The sequence below is a fragment of the Pogona vitticeps genome, chromosome 4, assembly GCF_051106095.1.
Source record: "Pogona vitticeps strain Pit_001003342236 chromosome 4, PviZW2.1, whole genome shotgun sequence".
Taxonomy (NCBI): Eukaryota; Metazoa; Chordata; class Lepidosauria; order Squamata; family Agamidae; genus Pogona; species Pogona vitticeps.
Window position 1 is genome coordinate 201,363,363 of NC_135786.1, and position 19,822 is coordinate 201,383,184.

Sequence of the window (19,822 nt, forward strand, 5' to 3'; positions counted from 1 at the left end):
TTCCTTGAACTTGAAAAATGCAGTGATAGTTATTATTATTAATCGGCTAAATCAAGTTGATCCCCAGTGTGGTGCAGTGGATGGAATGATAGACTAGGACTCTGGAGAACAGGGTTCGAATCCCCAGTCAGCCATGGAAATTCACCAGGGGAGTGGAACTAGTAAAACGACTCCTTAAATATCTCACTTACCTTGAAAGCCCTATTAGGTAAAGGTAAAGGTTCCCCTTGACAATTTTTGTCCAGTTGTGTTCGACTCTAGGGGGCGGTGCTCATCCCCGTTTCCAAGCCATAGAGCCAGCGTTTGTCCGAAGACAATCTTCTGTGGTCATATGGCCAGTGCAACTTAGACACGGAATGCTGTTACCTTCCCACCGAGGTGGTCCCTATTTATCTACTTGCATTTGCATGCTTTTGAACCGCTAGGTTGGCGGGAGCTGAGACAAGTGATGGGCGCTCACTCCGTCGCGTGGATTCGAACTTACGACTGCTTGGTCTTCTGACCCTGCAGCACAGGCTTCTGCAGTTTAGCCCACAGCACCAACACGTCCCTTTCTTGAAAGCCCTATTAGGGTTGCTATATGTCGGTTCTGACTTTATGGCACAGAATACACAAACAAGTCCAGCTGTTATTCCCATCTAGAGATGCACTGGTAGCAAGCGAATAGCACTAAGACTTTAAAAACACAAATATCTAGAGAATGAACACAAATCATTTAGTCAACAGTTATATCAATATTATTGACTCAATGACCTGCTTGAATTGCAATGGTTAGATTTAGATCTAAAAATATTTATTCCAGTCTGTTTGTCACTTTTAACAATACCCCAACTAGCTTGCAATAAACATAATTAAAACATACTTCCTAAAAACTGTACCAGTAGCCAGTAGACTTTTGAATTCAATTGATTTTTAAAAACATTTTATTTAGTTAGTTTCTTAATGGATTTTCACATTTCAGGACAAAGTATCCTCACAAGGCAGTATACAACAAGAAAATAATAAGTTTTGCTGGATCACCAGAAAGATTAACAAATGGGTCCTAGATCAAATAAGCCTGAACGCTCACTATGTCAAATAAAAAATAAACCCCTATTTTGCAACTATACCTTACCTATGTGGATGTACTATCTTATTTTATTGCCCTTTCCCCAAATAAGCATTATTTAAGTACTATTGTCCCTAATACAGTTAGAGTCATTTGAAAAACAGTGGTGATCAATGTGCTATCTCTGTTTTCCCCTATTGCTTCTTTATCGCTCTTTGGTATTGTCTCTCCGGCAATTTCTTTCTAGATGTGTTGACCTAGGCCTGGAATTGACGTGATAGAGTTCCTTTAAAAAAGATCAGCTATGTGCAAAGCCCAATCATTCTTCTGTCTTGCAGGGAGCAAGAGTACAAAACACGGCAAAGAATTTAGGAGTAAGGGACCGAACACCGCCAACTGCTCCAAGGTAACTGAACATTATAGTTGATTGAGTGTGACCAGGACCATCATTTCTTCAGTTTTTGTCAGATTCTTCGCCCAGATTCAAACTGCAATTTTAGTTATTACTGAAGTGCAGAGCTTTTGAAAACCTTCTGTTATTTGATTTGCCATTTGGAAAATACACAGACAGAAATTTGTTTTTTGGTGATATTTTTGGTGACCTGCTCTACAAAGACTGATTTATCACTGAGTGCCTAGTCTTTGCAGATCTCTGCAAATTAAAGACCCAGTACAGAGTAGACTAGGGCTACAACTAAAATAAGGACTCCAATTATCCAGTTACATCCTACATACAGACAGGATGCTGCTACCGTTAAGTGTATTTTAAGCAGAGAGGCTGACAAAGTTCTTCAAAGCCAAATTCAAAACCAGATTTCACAGAAATATTAAATCTCATCTCCAATGAGAAGTTAGAAACATTGAAATATGTATCTGGCTTGGATCAACCTCTGAACTAGGGATAAATGCCCAGCTTACTCTTGCCCATCTCCTCCACTATCCAGCGTACCCCAAACACCTTCTCTCTTTCTCTCTTTTTTGGAACAGGAGATGGTATTTTAGGTTCCTCCCTTTTATCATCTAGGCCAGTGGTGTCGAACTGTGGCCCTCCAGATGTTCTTGGCCTTCAGCTCCCAGAAATCCTGGCCAGCAGAGGTGGTGGTGAAGGCTTCTGGGAGTTGAAGTCCAAGAACATCTGGAGGGCCACAGTTCGACACCACTGATTTCTAGGCCCAATGTGCTATGTAATAGTGGCTCATTTAATTCTAATGAAATACAAGAGTGCTCCATCAATATTGGTTCTCAATAAGGTATGCACAGTTGCTTTGCTTACTTTTAAAAGAACTCATTTAGAAGTCAAAATATGGTTGGTCCAGGAATATGAGAATTTTTTTTCATTAAGTGATGGATTGCATACATTTCAAATGTAACGATGATAAACAAAGCATCAGTTCCCTTCCCTTGTGTTATAAATGCTGGGAATGATGCAAGTATTCCTGGTGAAAATAGGAACTGGAATTCATATCATTTGTGAAGCACCTTAATGAGGTGTCTGTCCATCCTAACTCATCAACTGAAAATCCATAGTTTTCCCTCCCTCCCTCCCTCCCTCCCTCCCTAGAGAGGCAGCCTGTATGACCTTGGGCAAGCAGAATAGTCTCAGAATGCCCCCAGAAAAACGGAATTGTAAACCATTTCTGAATATTCTCTAACTAGAATATCCTGAAAATGGTTGCTATAAGTCAGAATTGACTTCATGGTACATGATTGGTGTGTGCGTGTGCGTGTGCGTGTATGTCTGTGTCTGCCTGTGTCTAAGCTGTTAGAAACAGAAATGTTAAATTGACCTGCTTAAATTTCAACTGATGCTGTGTAGGAAGATTTCTTTTTTAAGTATAGCAGTTCAGTTCTCAAATTTGTGCAATGGAATTTCAACCATTATGTTCAAATGTACAGCAAAGTCATCACAGGCAAAAAGGTATTAATACTTCTGAACCTTTTTGATAGACCTTAAAATGGGTAGATATATCTTCCTCAAGAGAGGGCGAGATGTTCATTAAAAAGCCTGTTTCATGACAATGAGCCTTTGAAAGTATGTTATACATTACCTGCATTTTATGTTGGTGCCATGCTAAATTTTTGTTTCACTTAATGAAGAATGCATGTTTCACTGAATGAATGCACAGGCTGCTGTTGGCACCAATTTCATTCTGATTTGCTTCCTTCTGACTCTAGTCAGTGAAAAGTAATCACAATATGCTTAAAAGTTTTCAGTTGTAAGCGGTTGTTTGTTTTCTTTTTGGTAGGTTGTACAAGCTCTGTCAGCCACCGCCTCCTGTTGGAGAGGAGTGAAGATTCCCATATGAGGAATAATCAAACAGTGTTCGATAAAATGTGCTTTGAGTATTGATCAGCAATCAAGCATCTTCAGATAGAGCAGTTTCTCTTTTTAAATATGACTGACCTAATGAGGAACAATTATTTCTGAAGGGGAAAAAATACTACAGTATTTGAATTTGCTGTAAATTTACATGTAGGGCATTTTGAATGCCAGTCCCCCAGCTGCCCACTGATAAGAGGATGAACACAAAAATGAAATGCCAATTGGGGAGAAAAGCATGATCTCAGATCCCTTCAGAAAGGGATGATGCCTTGATTCAAAGAGACATAAAAGAATAAACAAATTCACATTGTTATATTAGACTTAGTATAACCCCCTGTTCCAACATTTAAATTTTCTAAATTGGAACTGTACTTGAAATTGGCATTTTTGTGAGGATGCAGTTACTTAGAGCAGAATCTTTATTCCTAATATGGGGAAATGTGTTTGGTGCAACGCTAGTGACATTCAGCATAAGATATATAGTAATTTCATAGTGAGATGAGAGAATGGAAGTGACAACAAGAGTCTGAGGAGTCAAATTTCTATTCATTGGTCTTTTGGAACCATTGTCAGTGTGCTTTGTGGGATAGGGGATGCTTTATGGAATAAAAACTGGAGATACAGAAAATGTAACTGAGAACATAAATGTGTATATATTTTTGTGTTTCAGAAGTTCTGACATACATTTATATGAAAATATATTTTGAGGTTGTTATGTGCTGTCAGTTTGCTTCTGACTGTCTGAGGATCATTGTTTTATTTTCCATATTTGTTGGCATATTCTTGTTAGGAATTTGACAGATTCATTGTCTGTGACTTGAAATAGTTCTATTGGTATTCCATCTACCCTTGATTATTTGTTTCTTCCTAGTGCTTTCAGAGCAGCTTCTATTTCACTTTTTAGAATTCAGATTTTTCATCATAGGATTGGTTAGCTCAGTCGTATATGCATCTGCCTGTGGGGCCAGAGGTTGAATGCTTGATTTCCCACTGGGCCTCTTTGACAGGGGCTGGATTTACTCATTCAATGGGTCCCTTTGCAGCTCTGCAGTTCTAATATGATAATGACGATTCTTCTTCAAAGGTCACCCTTTTATCTCTTCTGTATAGGTATACAGTATACTGTTTCTACCTTCTCTTTATTTTCTCTTGGTCAGATAGTGTGCTTCTCTGTTGGTTTTTCAGTATTCCCAGTCTAGGCATAAAATTCTCTTGGAATCCTTAGATCTTCTGGAAGAGATCTCCTTCATTGTTCTTTTCTGTTTCTTTGCATTGGCTATTATAAAAGTTCTTTTAGTCACTGAAAAGCTGTGGTCAGGATTCTGACCCTCCTATCATTTTTTTTATTTTTATTTTTTGCTTTTGCTTCTCACCTGACCTTAGCAATGTTAAATGTTTCTTCTATTGTCCATTTAGGGTTGTCTTTTCTTTTTAATACAGGAATTCTCTTTTTGCATTCTTCCCCAATATTATCTTTGGATTCAATCACAGTTCTTATGTTTTGTAGTCAACTGAGTTTATTAATGCAAATCTGTTACATGTGGAATTTTATATTCATCAGAAGTATTTAATTTAATGTTAGATATTAACCAGTATGCCCAGATCTTGTTTCAGCAGAGAGAACGAAGTTTTTCTATCCTGCTTCCATTTATGTATGTAGTCTATTTGATGTCTATATTTGCCATCTGGTGATATCCAAGTGTATATTCATCTGTTTGGTTGCTTGAAACATGTATTTATGATAAGCAGATTGTTGCCTGCTAAGAACTGTATAAGTTGTTCTCCTGCTTTGTTTCTGATCCCTAAACAAATTTTCCAGCAACATTTTGTTCTGCTTTGTTTCCTACTTTTGCATTCTACTCACTTATAATTATAAGTATGTCTTATTTTGGTGTATTTCCTCCTGAATGTTCAAATAAAAGCTTTCATTTTCATCTTCTTCAGCATCTGTAGCTGGAACATAGACTTAAATAATGATTATGTTGATAGGTTTTTCCAGAAGTCTATTTGGTAAGACCTTGCATTATAGCCACTAATTACATGTACTACATGTTGTCTTAGTGTTAGCATCACTCCATTTCTTCTATGTTTGTCATTTCCAAAGTAGAATACTTGTAGTTGTCTGACTGAATATATCCCATTCCAGTCCACTTTAGTGGAACTTTGACACCAAGCAATATTGAAACATGGCATTTCTTGCTTTAGTTTCCAGTTTACTTTGATTCATACTTCTCACACTCCATGTTCCAGTTGTGCAGCATTGGACTTGCCTTTCACGTCTGTGCAAGTCAGCCACTAGATATCCTTTTGGCTTTAATCTAGTTGCATCATTAGTAACAGTGCTTAAAAAGAGTGCTTTAATCACTATGGGGCGGTATGTAAGCAGCATGCTTTGCTTTTGCTTTATTCCTACTTGTCCTTTGCTCTTCCCAAGCAGCTGAATGCTTTCTGACCTGGGGGGTGGTCTTATCTTCCATAACTATCTCTTGTTTCATTTTGGATTGTCTCATTATGGGGTTTTCAAGGTAAGAAAGTTTCAGCAATGGTTTACCTTTCCCTTCTTCTGCACAGCAGAAAGTTAGCTTATGTGTTACTGCCATCACTATCACCTTCAGCTACCACTGCTGCTTAGTAGCTGCCCTCCAGAAGTTTCTCCACCCCATCCATCCATTCTCTTCTGCTGGTATGGCATGAAGAGGGTGGATGCATCTTAGTCCGGTGCCTCAACTGTGAACACTCTGCCCTGGGTAACCCTTGCAAGGAGTCCAGAATTGTTATGGAGTTTAGCATCCTGACAGCATTGCTTTCGGTTTCTCTGACATATTCAAACTCCCTCTACATGTCAAGGTATGCATCCAAGAAGGAGAGATCGTTCATTAAAATTCCCAAATATTTATACTGTATCAAGGTTTTACGATTAAAGCAATACTTACCTTACTTACTACAGAGAAATGAAGCTGAATTTATGTTTCAAACGTAATAACAAAAATATGGCAACTTATCAAAAAACATGAGTAACAAATCATATAAAATTAAAAATAATGCATAAATAATCCATCTGATGCAGTTTCTGCAGTAACAGTTTGGCAGATAATTAATACAAAACTCATAAATAGCTCAACAAAAGAAACCATGTTACGGTATTGTTGAAGACAAGATAGTAACTTGACAGGTCAGCCCTCTACTGGGGAGGTCACCTAAATCAGTGGTCCCCAACCTTGGGCCCCCAGATGTCCTTCGACTTCAATTCCGAGAAATCCTGGCCAGCAGAGGTGGTGGTGAAGGCTTCTGGGAGGTGTAGTCCAAGGACATCTGGAGGCCCAAGATTTGGGATCACTGACCTAAATGACCCAGAGCAGATGTGCAGGAGAAATTAATTCTGCTGGTAGATGCCATTCTGATGCTGAATAGACAGGACTGCAGTCAATCCACAAGAGTTCAGTCATATAGGAAAATCCTGCATACATATTTACACTAGGAAAGCAGCAAGATGGTATCTGTGCTATAATGAATAGGTTGTATCATATTTGTGTCTTCTCATTGTTTATTTCTAATGTGTTTTATATCTGCACAATAACAACTGTAAATCAGATGAACGGTATTTCAAGATATGAGTATCTTACAGTAGGGATGTGTGAATGTTAATGATCAGTGTGGAAATATGGAATCTCATCAAAGTATACTTCTATTTAATCTGTGTGTTTGGACATCAACTTTCACAAGTAGAACTCCCATGCTGGATTCTGTTGCTATCCTGTATGTAGCAAGCAGTTTGGTCTTCCTTTATATGTAGACTGCATAATTCGTTTTTTGAACTGCAGTTATTCCTTGTCTGTGGCCCTTTCAAAATATTGACCCTTGTTTATATTGAATGTATCTATGATATATATTTGCAGCATCAGTTTCTAAAATGTAAAACTAATTGTTCACTTAAAATCACATTAAATGTCATTTATCAGGCTTGTCTGAGAAATAAATATGCTGGAAATGTTTGCTTAGAACCGAAATCCTGCCTCCTGGACACGATGAAATGCTGCTACAGTTCAAAAGCACAATTTAATATAGTCCAATAGTGTCGGGAACACATATTTACTTTAGTCGTACTTCAAACTTGTTGGCTATGTTCATTTTATGAGTACCATATTGTCCTATGTTCTCACAATTCATATACGGTTCACTGACCAATTTTAATGATTATATTAGCACTATTTAGTCTGAATTATCATGTATATATGTGTAAGAAATCTAGTGAGCTCATGTGTCCCTTGCTCCTTCCAAAAAAGAAGCTAGGTTTTTCTACCTTTTCCCCTTCCATTCTACCATTATTAGATATTGCAAAGGGAAAGTATATTTTTATAATTGCTCAATAAGACAACTAGAACATTATGGCTTTTTAAAAAAATTATAAACATGTATGTAAAGATTTATATGAAGCATATCAGTAGTTTCTTCTAAATTTTCCACCCTTGTAGATATAGTGCTTGTTACAAGTAAAATTGATAAGTAAAAATGAAATCTTTAAATATGAATTTGAATAAAATTATTTTTTTATGTAGTATGTCTTTATGTCCATTTCATGGTTATTGCCCTGTTTCCCCGAAAATAAGACCTTACCTGAAAATAAAACCTAATATGAATTTTTTAGGCTGCTCAGAATATAAGCCCTACCCCCAAAATAAGCCCAATTAAGTGAAAGCCCGTCCTCCACCATTGTGCAGCAACCAGAAGAAGATGACATCATTGTATTTGAATAAATGTAGATTGTAATACATGAAAAAAATTCCCTGAAAATAAGCCCTAATGTGTTTTTGGGAGCAAAAATTAACATAAGACCCTGTCTTATTTTCGGGGAAACACAGTACTTATAGTTTAATCTAATACATTGTGTTTTTATTAGATACCTGATTTGTTTAAGTTTATATATAAACTATGGAATAACACTGAACGGTAATAAACTTTTTACACATGTTAGTTCTGACCTGAGTTTTCATTTGTTTTTGCTATTGCTCCATCAATGTATATGACACTTTTCAGAGTAATGGAAAGAGAGAGGTGGCTTCCCGAAAGTGGAGTCTTTTTGCCAGCAAAGGGCAAATTAGATTTTTTTTAAATTAAAAAAAGCACCAGTAAATAGCATATTTGTGAATAATATCAGAAGAAGGGCACATTTTTGTGGGACACTGGCAAAGATCAGGAATGTGTTCAGGAAAAGGACTAATGTAGTACAGTAAGACCACACTCCCATCTTTGGGATCAGTATCTGCTAATTCACTTATTCACTACCTGAAAATACTCAAGAACAGGGGGGAAAAAGAAGGCTAAGGGAATCCGGCTGCCCTTTGCAAAGATGGCAGCTGCAGCTTCCCTACCCTAATTGAAGCCATAGCCACCATCTTTGCAAAGGGCAGCCCATCTCCCTTTTTACATACTGTGGCTGGGAGGCCAGAATGAGACCTCGGTAGTGGCGATTAAGGTGAGGAGGTGTCAGTGGAGGTGGGGTGGTGGCTAAGGTAGGGACAGGAAGGGAGTGGGGTAGGCTGTGGGGGTGGGCGGGGGTGGGTGGGCTGGCTGCCTATTTGCTGTTAATCAGTTGATTGGCGGCCGGTAGGCATAATTGTGTGTTTTTTATGTTTTTTAATAGGAAGGGGGTGTTAGTGGGGGAGAGCTAAAGTAAGGAAAGTAAGGGGGTGAGGTGGGCTGTGAGGTTGGGTGGCTGTGGGGGGGCAGCTGTTTATTGGCCAATCAGCTGATCAGTGGCTGGTAGGCAGAATGTTTTTTTTTTAATATAAAGGACAAATAAAAACGGTTAAATATTCATCCCTTTGCATTCATGGAGGTCTCTGGAACCCACAGATATGAAGGGATGAATATTTAACGAATTGGCTATTTTTGTCGAAAAAGCCGATCCATTTTTATATTCATCCCCATCTCTAGTATTTATACATATTTCCAGGGTGTATTTACCAGATCTGGCCTCTAGAGATAGCCAGAGACCATGCAATATATAGTGTTAAATATTTCTGCAGTTTTTGGGATCTGTGGGGGTGGGGTTTGGAGCTGATCTCCACAGATACTGGGGGTTAAGAAATACAAAGAATTAAACTATATATTTCTAGCTTAGAATGAACAATGTTATGAACATTAGTTCATTGCATACATTATACTAGTGTTTCCCAACCAAGGGGTCGCAAAGTGTTTTCTGGGGAGTCACAGATATATGTTGTAGCCCTTGTTAAATTATTTCTTCCTTGGAGCTAGATATTAAAGTTTTTGTGTATGTGTATCTAGGAGAAAGAAAACTCTACTTCTTGCTGGCAGATGCAAGCAGACCTGTGTGATGCCAAGCTCAGGGCCTGATCAGCACATATGCTAAAACAGAACAAGTGTTATGACTGGACTGTTCTCTTTAATGTCTGGGCAGCTTTAATATGTTTAATGCAGTGTTCCCAATCTTGTTGGAGTCATGATCCTCTGTAACCTGTGATTCCCCCACCACATTTGCACACAAATGCATTTTTAAGGGGGTATAATCATCCCTTCTCAAAAAGTAGAGTCTCCCCAAAGGTTGTAGGACTGCCATGTGTGCTCCTTCCTACTTTCTTTCCAAACTGTTCTACGTTACTGGAGTCATCCTTACAATGCACTAAATGTATGTGAATGGCCCTACTGCATTATGTTAGTTCAGCTAGTTTTATTTACAAACCACTTCCAACAGAAAGCTGTGGCCCAGAGTGGTTCACAATAAATACTGCTCATCAGAAAACATCATGGGGGTAATGCTGGACGAGAAGGGGCATTAAAATATATATATACGTAAATATATTCAAAACAAAGAATGCAACAAATTCAGAAGAAATTCAATACTACAATGAAATCAAGATGAATGGAACTCAACAGAAAATGATTAATCCTCACTGCTACTACTTGCCATGCTGCATCCCAAGAAATTACAGCAATACATCTTAAATGCGGCTCAGAAGATGCAGAATCTTCTCATCAGGCTCCTTGTTTCTCAGCTGGCTCTCTCATTTTACCTCCCTAGGGGACTAACAGCAGGAAAGAGAAATAATAATGGTGGCAAAGTCTTCCCCAGACTTCCAACTGTATAATCTTACTATTGGTACAAATCTTACTACATCAATCAAACCTGGAAATAAAAATCTCAAAATCAAAACAAAACAGCAGGACATCTGAGTAAAATTTCCAGCTATTTATGAAGATGATCATTAATTAGGATTTATGCAAGTAGATGAAGCTTATTATTTACAAGCTTGACAAGCTAAACTGGAAACATTGATAATAAAATTACCTAATTAAATTTGATTCATGTCAATCAAAAGCTACAGAAAACTGAAGATTTGGCAAAATTTCCTACAATTAAGCTTTTCATTTCTTGAACAATCTGAATATATACTTATCAAAATGAATCTTCCAATATCAGCCCTGCTGACTGTCACACATACAGATATGTCATCAGAGTTTATTTATTTATTTATTTATTTATTTATTTATTTATTTATTTATTTATTTATTTATTTATTTATTTATTTATTTATTTATTTATTTATATCCCGCCTATCTAGTCGATTAAGACCACTCAAGGCGGCTTACAATAAGGGGTACAACAATGAATAAAAGCAGTATTACATAAAAGAAACTTACAACAATACGGCTAAACACTAGGAGAGAGAAAAGAAGGGGAATCAAGAATTAGCTGGGGGGGAAGGCCTGCCGAAACATCAGTGTTTTTAGTTGCTTTTTGAAAATACCCAGTGAGGGGGCAGCGCGAATATCAGGAGGTAAGTTGTTCCAGAGGCGAGGAGCCACCGCCGAGAAGGCCCGATTTCTTGTCTTTTCCTTCCGGGCCTCCCTCGGCATTAGGCTCCTCAGCCTCACCTCCTGGCTCGCGTGAGTGACACGGGTAGATCTTGGTGGAAGAAGGCGTTCCACCAAGTATCGAGGCCCTAAACCGTTTAGGGCTTTATACGTGAGCATCAACACTTTGAAGTCGATGCAGAATCGGATGGGCAGCCAATGCAATGCCGCCAGAGTGGTAGAAATATGTTGGTATTTTTTCACCCCACTAAGGAGTCTGGCCGCTGCATTCTGCACCACCTGGAGTTTCCGCAGCAGCCTCACATAGAGCGCATTGCAGTGGTCTAATCTTGAGATTACAAGCGCATGTACCAAAGTGGTGAGCGCCCCAACATCGAGATAGGGCTGCAGCTGGGCTACCCGCCTGAGATGGTGGTGGCACGACAGCGATCGAGCGCCCTGGTCACAGTGTCAGGCGTGACAGGCTGAAAGGAGTCAAAAGTTGCCGGGCAAGACGGAGCCTGGACATCTCAGCTCGACTCACTGTATTCAAAAAAGGGGACAGGTCCCGGCGGATGGCCTCCACTTTAGATTTAAAAAATGCTGCAAATTGGTCCGGTGTAAAACTAGGGGGAGGCCCATCACCCGGGCCAATTCCGGATAGGTCGCACACTATACGGAATAATTCCGCCTGCTGGTTGGACGCTTCGCTTATCCGGTTAGCAAAGTATGCTTGACTGGCAGCCTTTACCTTAGCCAGGTAAAGGTTAGTGGCGACCTTATCAGCTATCCAATTGTAATCCGTCGGGTCCTTTCTCCACTTGCGCTCTAGCCGTCTCCTGATCCGCTTCAGCGCCCGGAGGTCCTGGTTAAACCAGGGCGCCGGGCGGGCTCTGCGCCGGAGAGGGCGTTTAACAACTGTGTCATAGATGGATCTTTGTGACCAATGACTCTCAGTGTGTGGTAAACTATATAACTGTAGTGGCAGCAACAAAAAAGGATGTTATTTAAGCTGTCATCTATATACATCTACCAGCATTTTATTTTGAATGCTTTTGAACATGATTTTAATAATCCAAAGATTGGATTTGCCTTCCACTGTTTTTATAGCATATTTCACATGTTTCTCTATGAGGCCTAAGATATTCGTACTCCTGTTTATATTTTAAATAAAGGAATGGAAGCACTGGTAAAACCCTGTCCACAATTTTAGATCACTGTAATCTAAACTGCTAATGTCCTGTTGACTTCAGTGTGTCTAAGCCCTTTTGCATGTAAATATCTGGAAGACTCACGTGATGGAGTGAGCGCCCGTCGCTTGTCCCAGCTCCCGCCAACCTAGCAGTTCGAAAGCATGCAAATGCAAGTAGATAAATAGGGACCACCTCGGTGGGAAGGTAACAGCGTTCCGTGTCTAAGTCGCACTGACCATGTGACCACGGAAGATTGTCTTCGGACAAAACGCTGGCTCTATGGCTTGGAAATGGGGATGAGCACCGCCCCCTAGAATCAAACACGACTGGACAAAAATTGTCAAGGGGAACCTTTACCTTTACCTTTTATCTGGAAGACTAGGCTACAGATAGGTATTTTACCATGTGATGTATACATGGAGATATATATCAATGGTAGGCGATAACAAGGATATATTCTCCTTCCCTCAGGTGGTGACTGGAGGAACTCTTGGAAGAACTAATATAAACAAATGGAGTAGTTTGCCTCTTTCCCCTTTCCTTTAGTGGGGAAGGGATGGAGGCACCAAAATTGGCAGAAGCGCCTGATGGAAAAGCTCTACCTTGAGGTTCAGTTGGGAATTAGATTGAAAGCATTACAATACCCCCTCAATATGTCACCATTGCTGCCCATTGCAATGGAGAGAAATGATGGGTGTTTCAGTCCAATAACATCTGGAGAGCCACAGTTGTTCATCTTTGCAGTAGAGTGGAGGAGAGATTGATAAGAATTCTTGTTGAAGTTGCTCTAGAAATACTTTTTAAACATAATTTTTAAAAACATGAAGAAGTTGCATAAATCAAGCTACTTTGGCTGCAATCCTATTATACATTTAAGCTTTGGAAGTCAAATAGTACATGTTACACCAGCTTTTGGCTGATAAGGAACCCCTACTTGAGTTTTTTAATGCACATTAATGCAGTGGGTTGGAGTGTGCCCCCAAATTCAATTGGGGAGTCATTAACTGCCAACGAGAACCTATTGCAAGTTTGCTTTCCACAAGTATAGCTACACAATAGAATTTTAGTCTTTCTTTCTGCTTGTTGTCTTGAGTTGTGAAGTATGACTTGTTACACCTTCACTACAAAGCTAGTAACTTGTTACATGTTACTTACTAGTGATGCATTGCTTGGAAGCTCTGGGTCCCTTATTGCTGGATGGGATACATATTGGTAGTTGTTTTGAGATGTGAAGTTGTTAGTGATGTCTGCTGTATTAGCATATTTCCACACCTCCACAGGCATAAATTGTGGGATTACTCTGTTACTTATTTATGATGCTGTTGTACCATTAGTAGTAACTCAAGAGTGGAATGATGACCAAGAACAACTCTGAACATCACTTGAAATATAGTGAAATGTTACTAGACTGTGATCCCATAGGCAGTAACTTAGTTGCTTCCTTTCATGTATGGAGCCTTGTGTGGGTTAGAATTTTAGCAATGATGAAATAGTAATGCTGTTTTACAGTCAACCAGAGTTCTTAGAGACTTTGTTACATAGGGAAAGGTTGCATATAAAGAGCATTTACACAGTTAATCAAAGAAGCTAGCACTTAAGACTGAAGCACATTGGCTATTATCCAGAGAGTCCATTTAGGCAAGAGCCTCTGTGTATGCCATGGGGGCTTTTTTTCATTCCCATTATATATACCATTATGCATTGCAAGCTGCTTTCTAAGCTGCTGAAACAGCTTGTTGCAGTGCTATGTGGAGGTGCAAACTTCTCTCATAATTTCTCTTTGACTGTGGATGTTATGTTAAGTTCCTTTGAAATCAACTGAGGCTTGATTATAGATAGGAAAGATACAAAGAATGTGATTACAAAAATATTCAAGCATACAAATTCATTCATTTATTTAGGCATGCATTTTTATACTTTTTTCAGCCCACTCTCTCCAAAGCATTGTAAAAGGATGAAACTGAATAAAACACCATTACAGAAGTCCTGTTCAGTGTGCTTAGAGAGGAGGGACTAGCTCCTCCTGTTGCTTTTCCCACATCAAAAGTGTTGTATCTGCAGAGGCAAAACTCCTGCTCATATGTAGGTAAGCCTAAAGCAAAAACTAACGCCTGCAAATCCAAATAACTAGGGTTAAAATTTTCAATCATGCACTTCAAAACACACAGAGAAACTTAGGTTCTTTGTGAGGGATTTCTGTAACTGGTGAGCCACTACAGAAAAGGCCCTGCTTCACATTCTCACCAGCCAAATTTCTTTTGGTGGTAGGGCACATATGAAGGCTCTGCAGATTATCTCAGCCTGCAGATCATTTCATATGGGAGGAGAATGTCTATCAGAGCTAATGGATAAAATTAGAATTTGTCTGTGTGTGTGTGTGTGTGTGTGTGTGTGAATAATTACCAAAACTAAAATCTTGTGTTTCTAAAGTTAAGAGATAAATGTGAATATTTATAGAACCAAAACAGCACCATTCATTCACAAATGGGAGATATTTCCAGAACTACATTTAAAAAGAAAAAAAAATCCTCTGTCACCCACCCAAAAGACCTCAGTGAGAATTGAGCGGGCTCAGACATCACATAGTGCTGACTAATTTATAGTTTTTAGTGGGGAAGGAATGGAATATCACAGTCGAGGTCATGGCTGATTCACCAGAACACTGAGATGAAGTGTTCCTCAATGCAATATTTTGTTGCAGGCTTAATTATTCCTTCTCTGTTCAATATCTCCTTGATACAAGTACCATAAGTAATAAGTGATGATGATATAGTCCCAGAACACAGTCTCACTGTTCTGGGACTGTGTCCTCATCATCACTGAGTTGTAGTATCTGCTTCCATTTGTCTTCTTTCTTGACAAATACTTCCATTGTCCTTGAATATCTTATGTATACATTTGTGAAACATATCATACTTCTAAATATGTATCTTTATAGCAGTCTTAAATCTCTTTTATGACTATTTGTGTCAGCTTCTTGTTTCTTCTTTTGTTCCACTTTCTTCTGAATACAAAACAATCACTGAATTTAAACCCCATACAGCCAAAGCAATTTTCTGAAAATATGGCAGATTATTCTTTCATCACTAAACCCCCATCTAATTATAAAATAAGACACGTGAGAAGAATTGCTTCATGAATATCAACTAGAGAGAATGTCTTCAATGAAAAAATCAGATCTGGTGCTGATATCTCAACCATGGTTAAGGTGTTGAGAATAACAGTCCCCACCGCTCAGATTTCTGGTGTGAATTTTTCTGTCCATCCTCTTTCTTTTCAGTATTAATCCTTTAACAGCAAATATTACCTTGGCTCACAAGTTTTCTCATTTTTCTCAGGAACTGGCGTGAATTTAAACACTCTGGGGACCTAGTTAGAATTAAAAGTGGGTTAATCTTGGCTGGACAGCCTAGCGAATTTATTTATTTATTTATTTATTTATTTATTTATTTATTTATTTATTTATTTATTTATTTATTTATACCCCACCTATCTAGTCATTTCGACCACTCTAGGCGGCTTACAACATAAATTAGAGTAGATGGGGTGCACCCAGGACTCACGAGTTTGTTCTCCACTATGTTCCTCAGGAGAGGAACCAGCCTGAGTAGCACAGGGTAAACTGCACAGTTCCAGAGTACCACCACAAGAAGGGGATGGTAAACTACTTCTGAGTACTTTATACCTAGGAAGTCCTTTAAAGGATTTCTGGAAATGACTTGAAGGCATATAGGTACTATAAAAGTGCAGAGGAAGCACTGAGGAGTGGTTGAGGCCACAGATGATGGAGCAATTTATTACCCATTAGATAGCAATTAATTATTCATAAGGGAGTAAAATTTCATGGCTTGTTGGCCAGCTCTCTGCTTTTCTTGCGCCAGCAGGTAAATTACCTTATTTCATTTAGACAAGTCTTTGGCCACTAACTGGCTGCTGCAGCAGGGTCTTTTAATGGTGGGAATTGTACATTTCCTTTCATGATGCTTTTAAATTGTTCCAGTTTAATGCTTAGTTTTACTTTTGTGTTTTAAATATTCCCTCCCCCAATTACCATTGATGGTGTTTTTAGTTCTATCTGCTTTAATCCATGCTGTGAGCTGTCTTGGGTTCTGCATGAGGAGAAAGGTAGAGTATAAATAAAATAAAAGATCAAGAACTAAAAATACTAAACCATCTGTGGTTAAATCCTAGGTTAACGTCACTGCCCATGTTGACACTATCTCCAAGCATAGACCATATCTTGTTTCCATTATGCATACCAGCTAATAGAAGCAAGATAGACACATGAAGCAGAGGTGAAAGACAGGAGAAACTCAAGAAAATCCAGGTGGAACTTTGAAAACTTTCTGGGTCTGTTTTAAGCAGAAGCTCTTTGCTTGTACGAACAGGGTGCAGGGTTATTTTTCCACAGGAACACTGGCACTTATCTTCAAAGCTTAATCCTCATACATCTACATCCAAAACAGTACTGCATTGTGTTTCACTATGTCTGGCGCAACTACTTATCCATCAGAAAAATCTGATATTCTATCATTGTTCTATTCTTTCCCTTGGCCCCATATTTCTATATGCACTAACTGAAATCCTTGAAGATGAAAGGGCTGAAGTCTTTTACCATCTTCAAACATAATGTCTTGCCTTAGAGGTTTTCACATGTAGAAAAATGTATTTTTGAAGATGCACTGTGGAGCTAGAATCAGTGTAGAAAATGTTTTTCTTCTCAGAAGTATATAGGAACAGGAATATGGGATCAGACCGACAGCCCGTCCAGCATAACGTTCTCTTCTCATCACACCGGCCCCAGAGGAGGAAATAAGAATAATCCTCCAATCTCTCTATAGTATTTCACAACTATTTTAAACACATTGCCACATTTCATAACAATCTCCTGTTACCCTTTAAGTCTTCGAACATGGTTTTTGGAATATTAAATATCATGATTTAAAAACAAATTAAAAATTGTCTAAATTTTAAAAAATGAACTTTTAATTTTTTTTCACAGTAATTAATGTTCAATATGCTAAGTAATAGAAGGTGGTTACCAAGAAAGCAATAGGAATATTTCCCCCCACATTCTGCCCCATCATTTTTCAGCCGATGTACTTTTTCTCCCCTAAAGTCTTCATAGACTCCACCTGAAAGGATGCCCCAATAAGTTTTTTTTAAAAAATCTCTAGGGTGAGGGATCATTTGAAGGGTCAACAGATCTTCAAAAAGCACTCCATTCAAAATGGACTGCACCATGGCCTTCTATGAGTCTGACTCCTTTTGAAGGTCTAACACAAATGATCTTCACCTTTCAGTAGCATTCAACCTCAAACAGAAAAAAAGGGAAATTGTATTCCCAAATTGTTATTTCAAGTCATTCCAAAATTATGCAAACTTTCAGATACATTTTTGATGGAGGAAGGGCTGTCCAGTCCTGCTAGAGTCATTTTGTTGCTCTGCCAGTGTGGTAGTTCATCCTGTTTCTTATTTATTGATTACACATATATCATGCATGGGCAGCCTGTAGATAGGAAGAGGGGCTGGCCAACTTTGAACGCAGCCAGTTGAAGCACTGTACCTACTGAACCCTAGTAAACCAGTGAGCATCTGGCTGTCAGGAATGCTGGGTCCTGTGAAGTGAGTCACCTGCTTTGATGCAGGACAGACATGACATTGGAGCTTACTGCACCAGCAACAGGTGCAACTGGATTTCACTCAAGAAACTGTATTATATCTATTCTCAAAAAAATCATACTCATAGTTTGCAGTTTGATTCCTTATGCTAATACTGGCCTTTAAAGTGCCACATGGTTTTAAAGTCATGGTATGTAGAAGGCTATATAGCCTTCTAAAGTTTCCCCTTAGGATGTTGTTGTTAAGTGCCATCAAATTGCTTCGACTTATGTTGATCCTGTGAATGAGTGATCTCCAAAATGTCCTGTCCTCAAAAGCCCCACTCAGTTCTTGTAAACTCAAGCCTGTGGGTTCCTTTAGGAGGTTAATCCATCTCATATCCAGCCTTCCTCTTTTCCTGCTGCCCTCAGCCTTTCCCAGTATTATTGACTTTTCCAGAGAATCTTGCCTTCTCATGATTTCCCCATAGTGTGACAGTCTCTGTTTCATCATTTTTCTCTCCAGAGATAGCTCAGGCTTGATTTGCTCTAGGATCCATTTGTTAATCTTTACAGTGGTCCAGGGTACCTGCAGAACTCTCCTCCTGTACTATATTTCAAGTGAATCTTTTTTTTGTCAGCTTTCTTTCCTGTTCAGCTTTGATATCTGTACATAGTGATTGTGAATAAAATTCTGTGGATCATTTTAGCCTTGGTCTCCAGTGACGCATTCTTACCCTTGAGGATCTCTTTTAATTCTCTCCTTGCTACTCTCCCAAGTCTCTGTTCTTCTGATTTCCTGACTGCAGTTTCCATTTGGATTGATCACTGAATCAAGATATACAAAATCTTTCAGACGTTCAAAATCTCCACTCTCAACATTAAAGTTATGTAGTTCTTCTCTATTTATGATTTTTATTGTTCACCTGCACTCTTGCTTTGGCACCTTCTTTCACTTTCATTAAAAGTTGTTTCAAGTCATTGCTTCTTTCTGCCAGTAAAATTGTATCATCTGCATATCTTAAATTACTGGCCTTTCTTCCACCTATTTCTCATTCCTCCTTCATCTGAATCTAGCCCAGCTTTCCATATGATATGTTTTGTGTACAGACTGAACAGATAGGGGGATAAAATACACCCTTCTCTGACACCTTTGCGTATATGAAACCACTCTGTCTCTCTATGTTCTGTCCTAACAGTAGCTTCTTGTCTACAATACAGGCTACACATCAAGACATTCCAGTGCTAAAGCATAGTCACTTTCAGAACAACTCATAGTTTCTCATAACCCACACCATCAAAGGCTCTGCTGTAATTTTTACAGCATACACATCTGAAATTCTTTGGTGTCCTCCAAATAAGCATTGGGTATTCACAATATTATCTCAAGTGTGTCTATGTTTTCAGAATCTAGCTTGACGATCAGGAATTTCTTGTTCCACATAATGGAAAAGCCTTTGTCGCAACACCTTGAGCATCACTTTGCTTGCATAGGGCATTAGAGCAACAGTCGTATAGATGCCACTCCTTGGCATCTCCTTTCTTGGGTACTGGAATGTATATTGAACATTTCTAGTCCATTTTTTCCTCATATTTGTTGGCATAGTCTTCTTAGGATTTTGACAGATTTAGTCTCTGTGGCTTGAAATAGTTCTATTGTTACCTCATCTACCCTTGATGATTTATTTCTTCCCAGTACTTTCAGAGCTGGCTGGACAGCTCAGTGGTTTAGGTATCTGGCTGTGGAGCCAAGGATTGCCATAAGTTAGGATTGACTTGACAGCATATTATGATGATTATTGGTGCTCTTGGAGCAGCTTTTACTTCACTTTCTAGAATCACA

General features: G+C 38.8%; 1 protein-coding gene across 1 annotated transcript in view; it reads left to right on the forward strand.

Annotated features, from left to right (window-relative positions):
* PREX2 (phosphatidylinositol-3,4,5-trisphosphate dependent Rac exchange factor 2) overlaps positions 1-5,616 on the forward strand; it is a 148,355-nt gene extending 142,739 nt beyond the window's left edge. The window contains exons 39-40 of the mRNA XM_020812432.3: positions 1,387-1,454; positions 3,295-5,616. Coding sequence (XP_020668091.3) covers positions 1,387-1,454; positions 3,295-3,340 — 114 coding nt within the window. The 3' untranslated portion in view covers positions 3,341-5,616. The remainder of the gene's footprint in view (positions 1-1,386; positions 1,455-3,294) is intronic.
* The last annotated feature ends 14,206 nt before the right edge of the window (positions 5,617-19,822 follow it).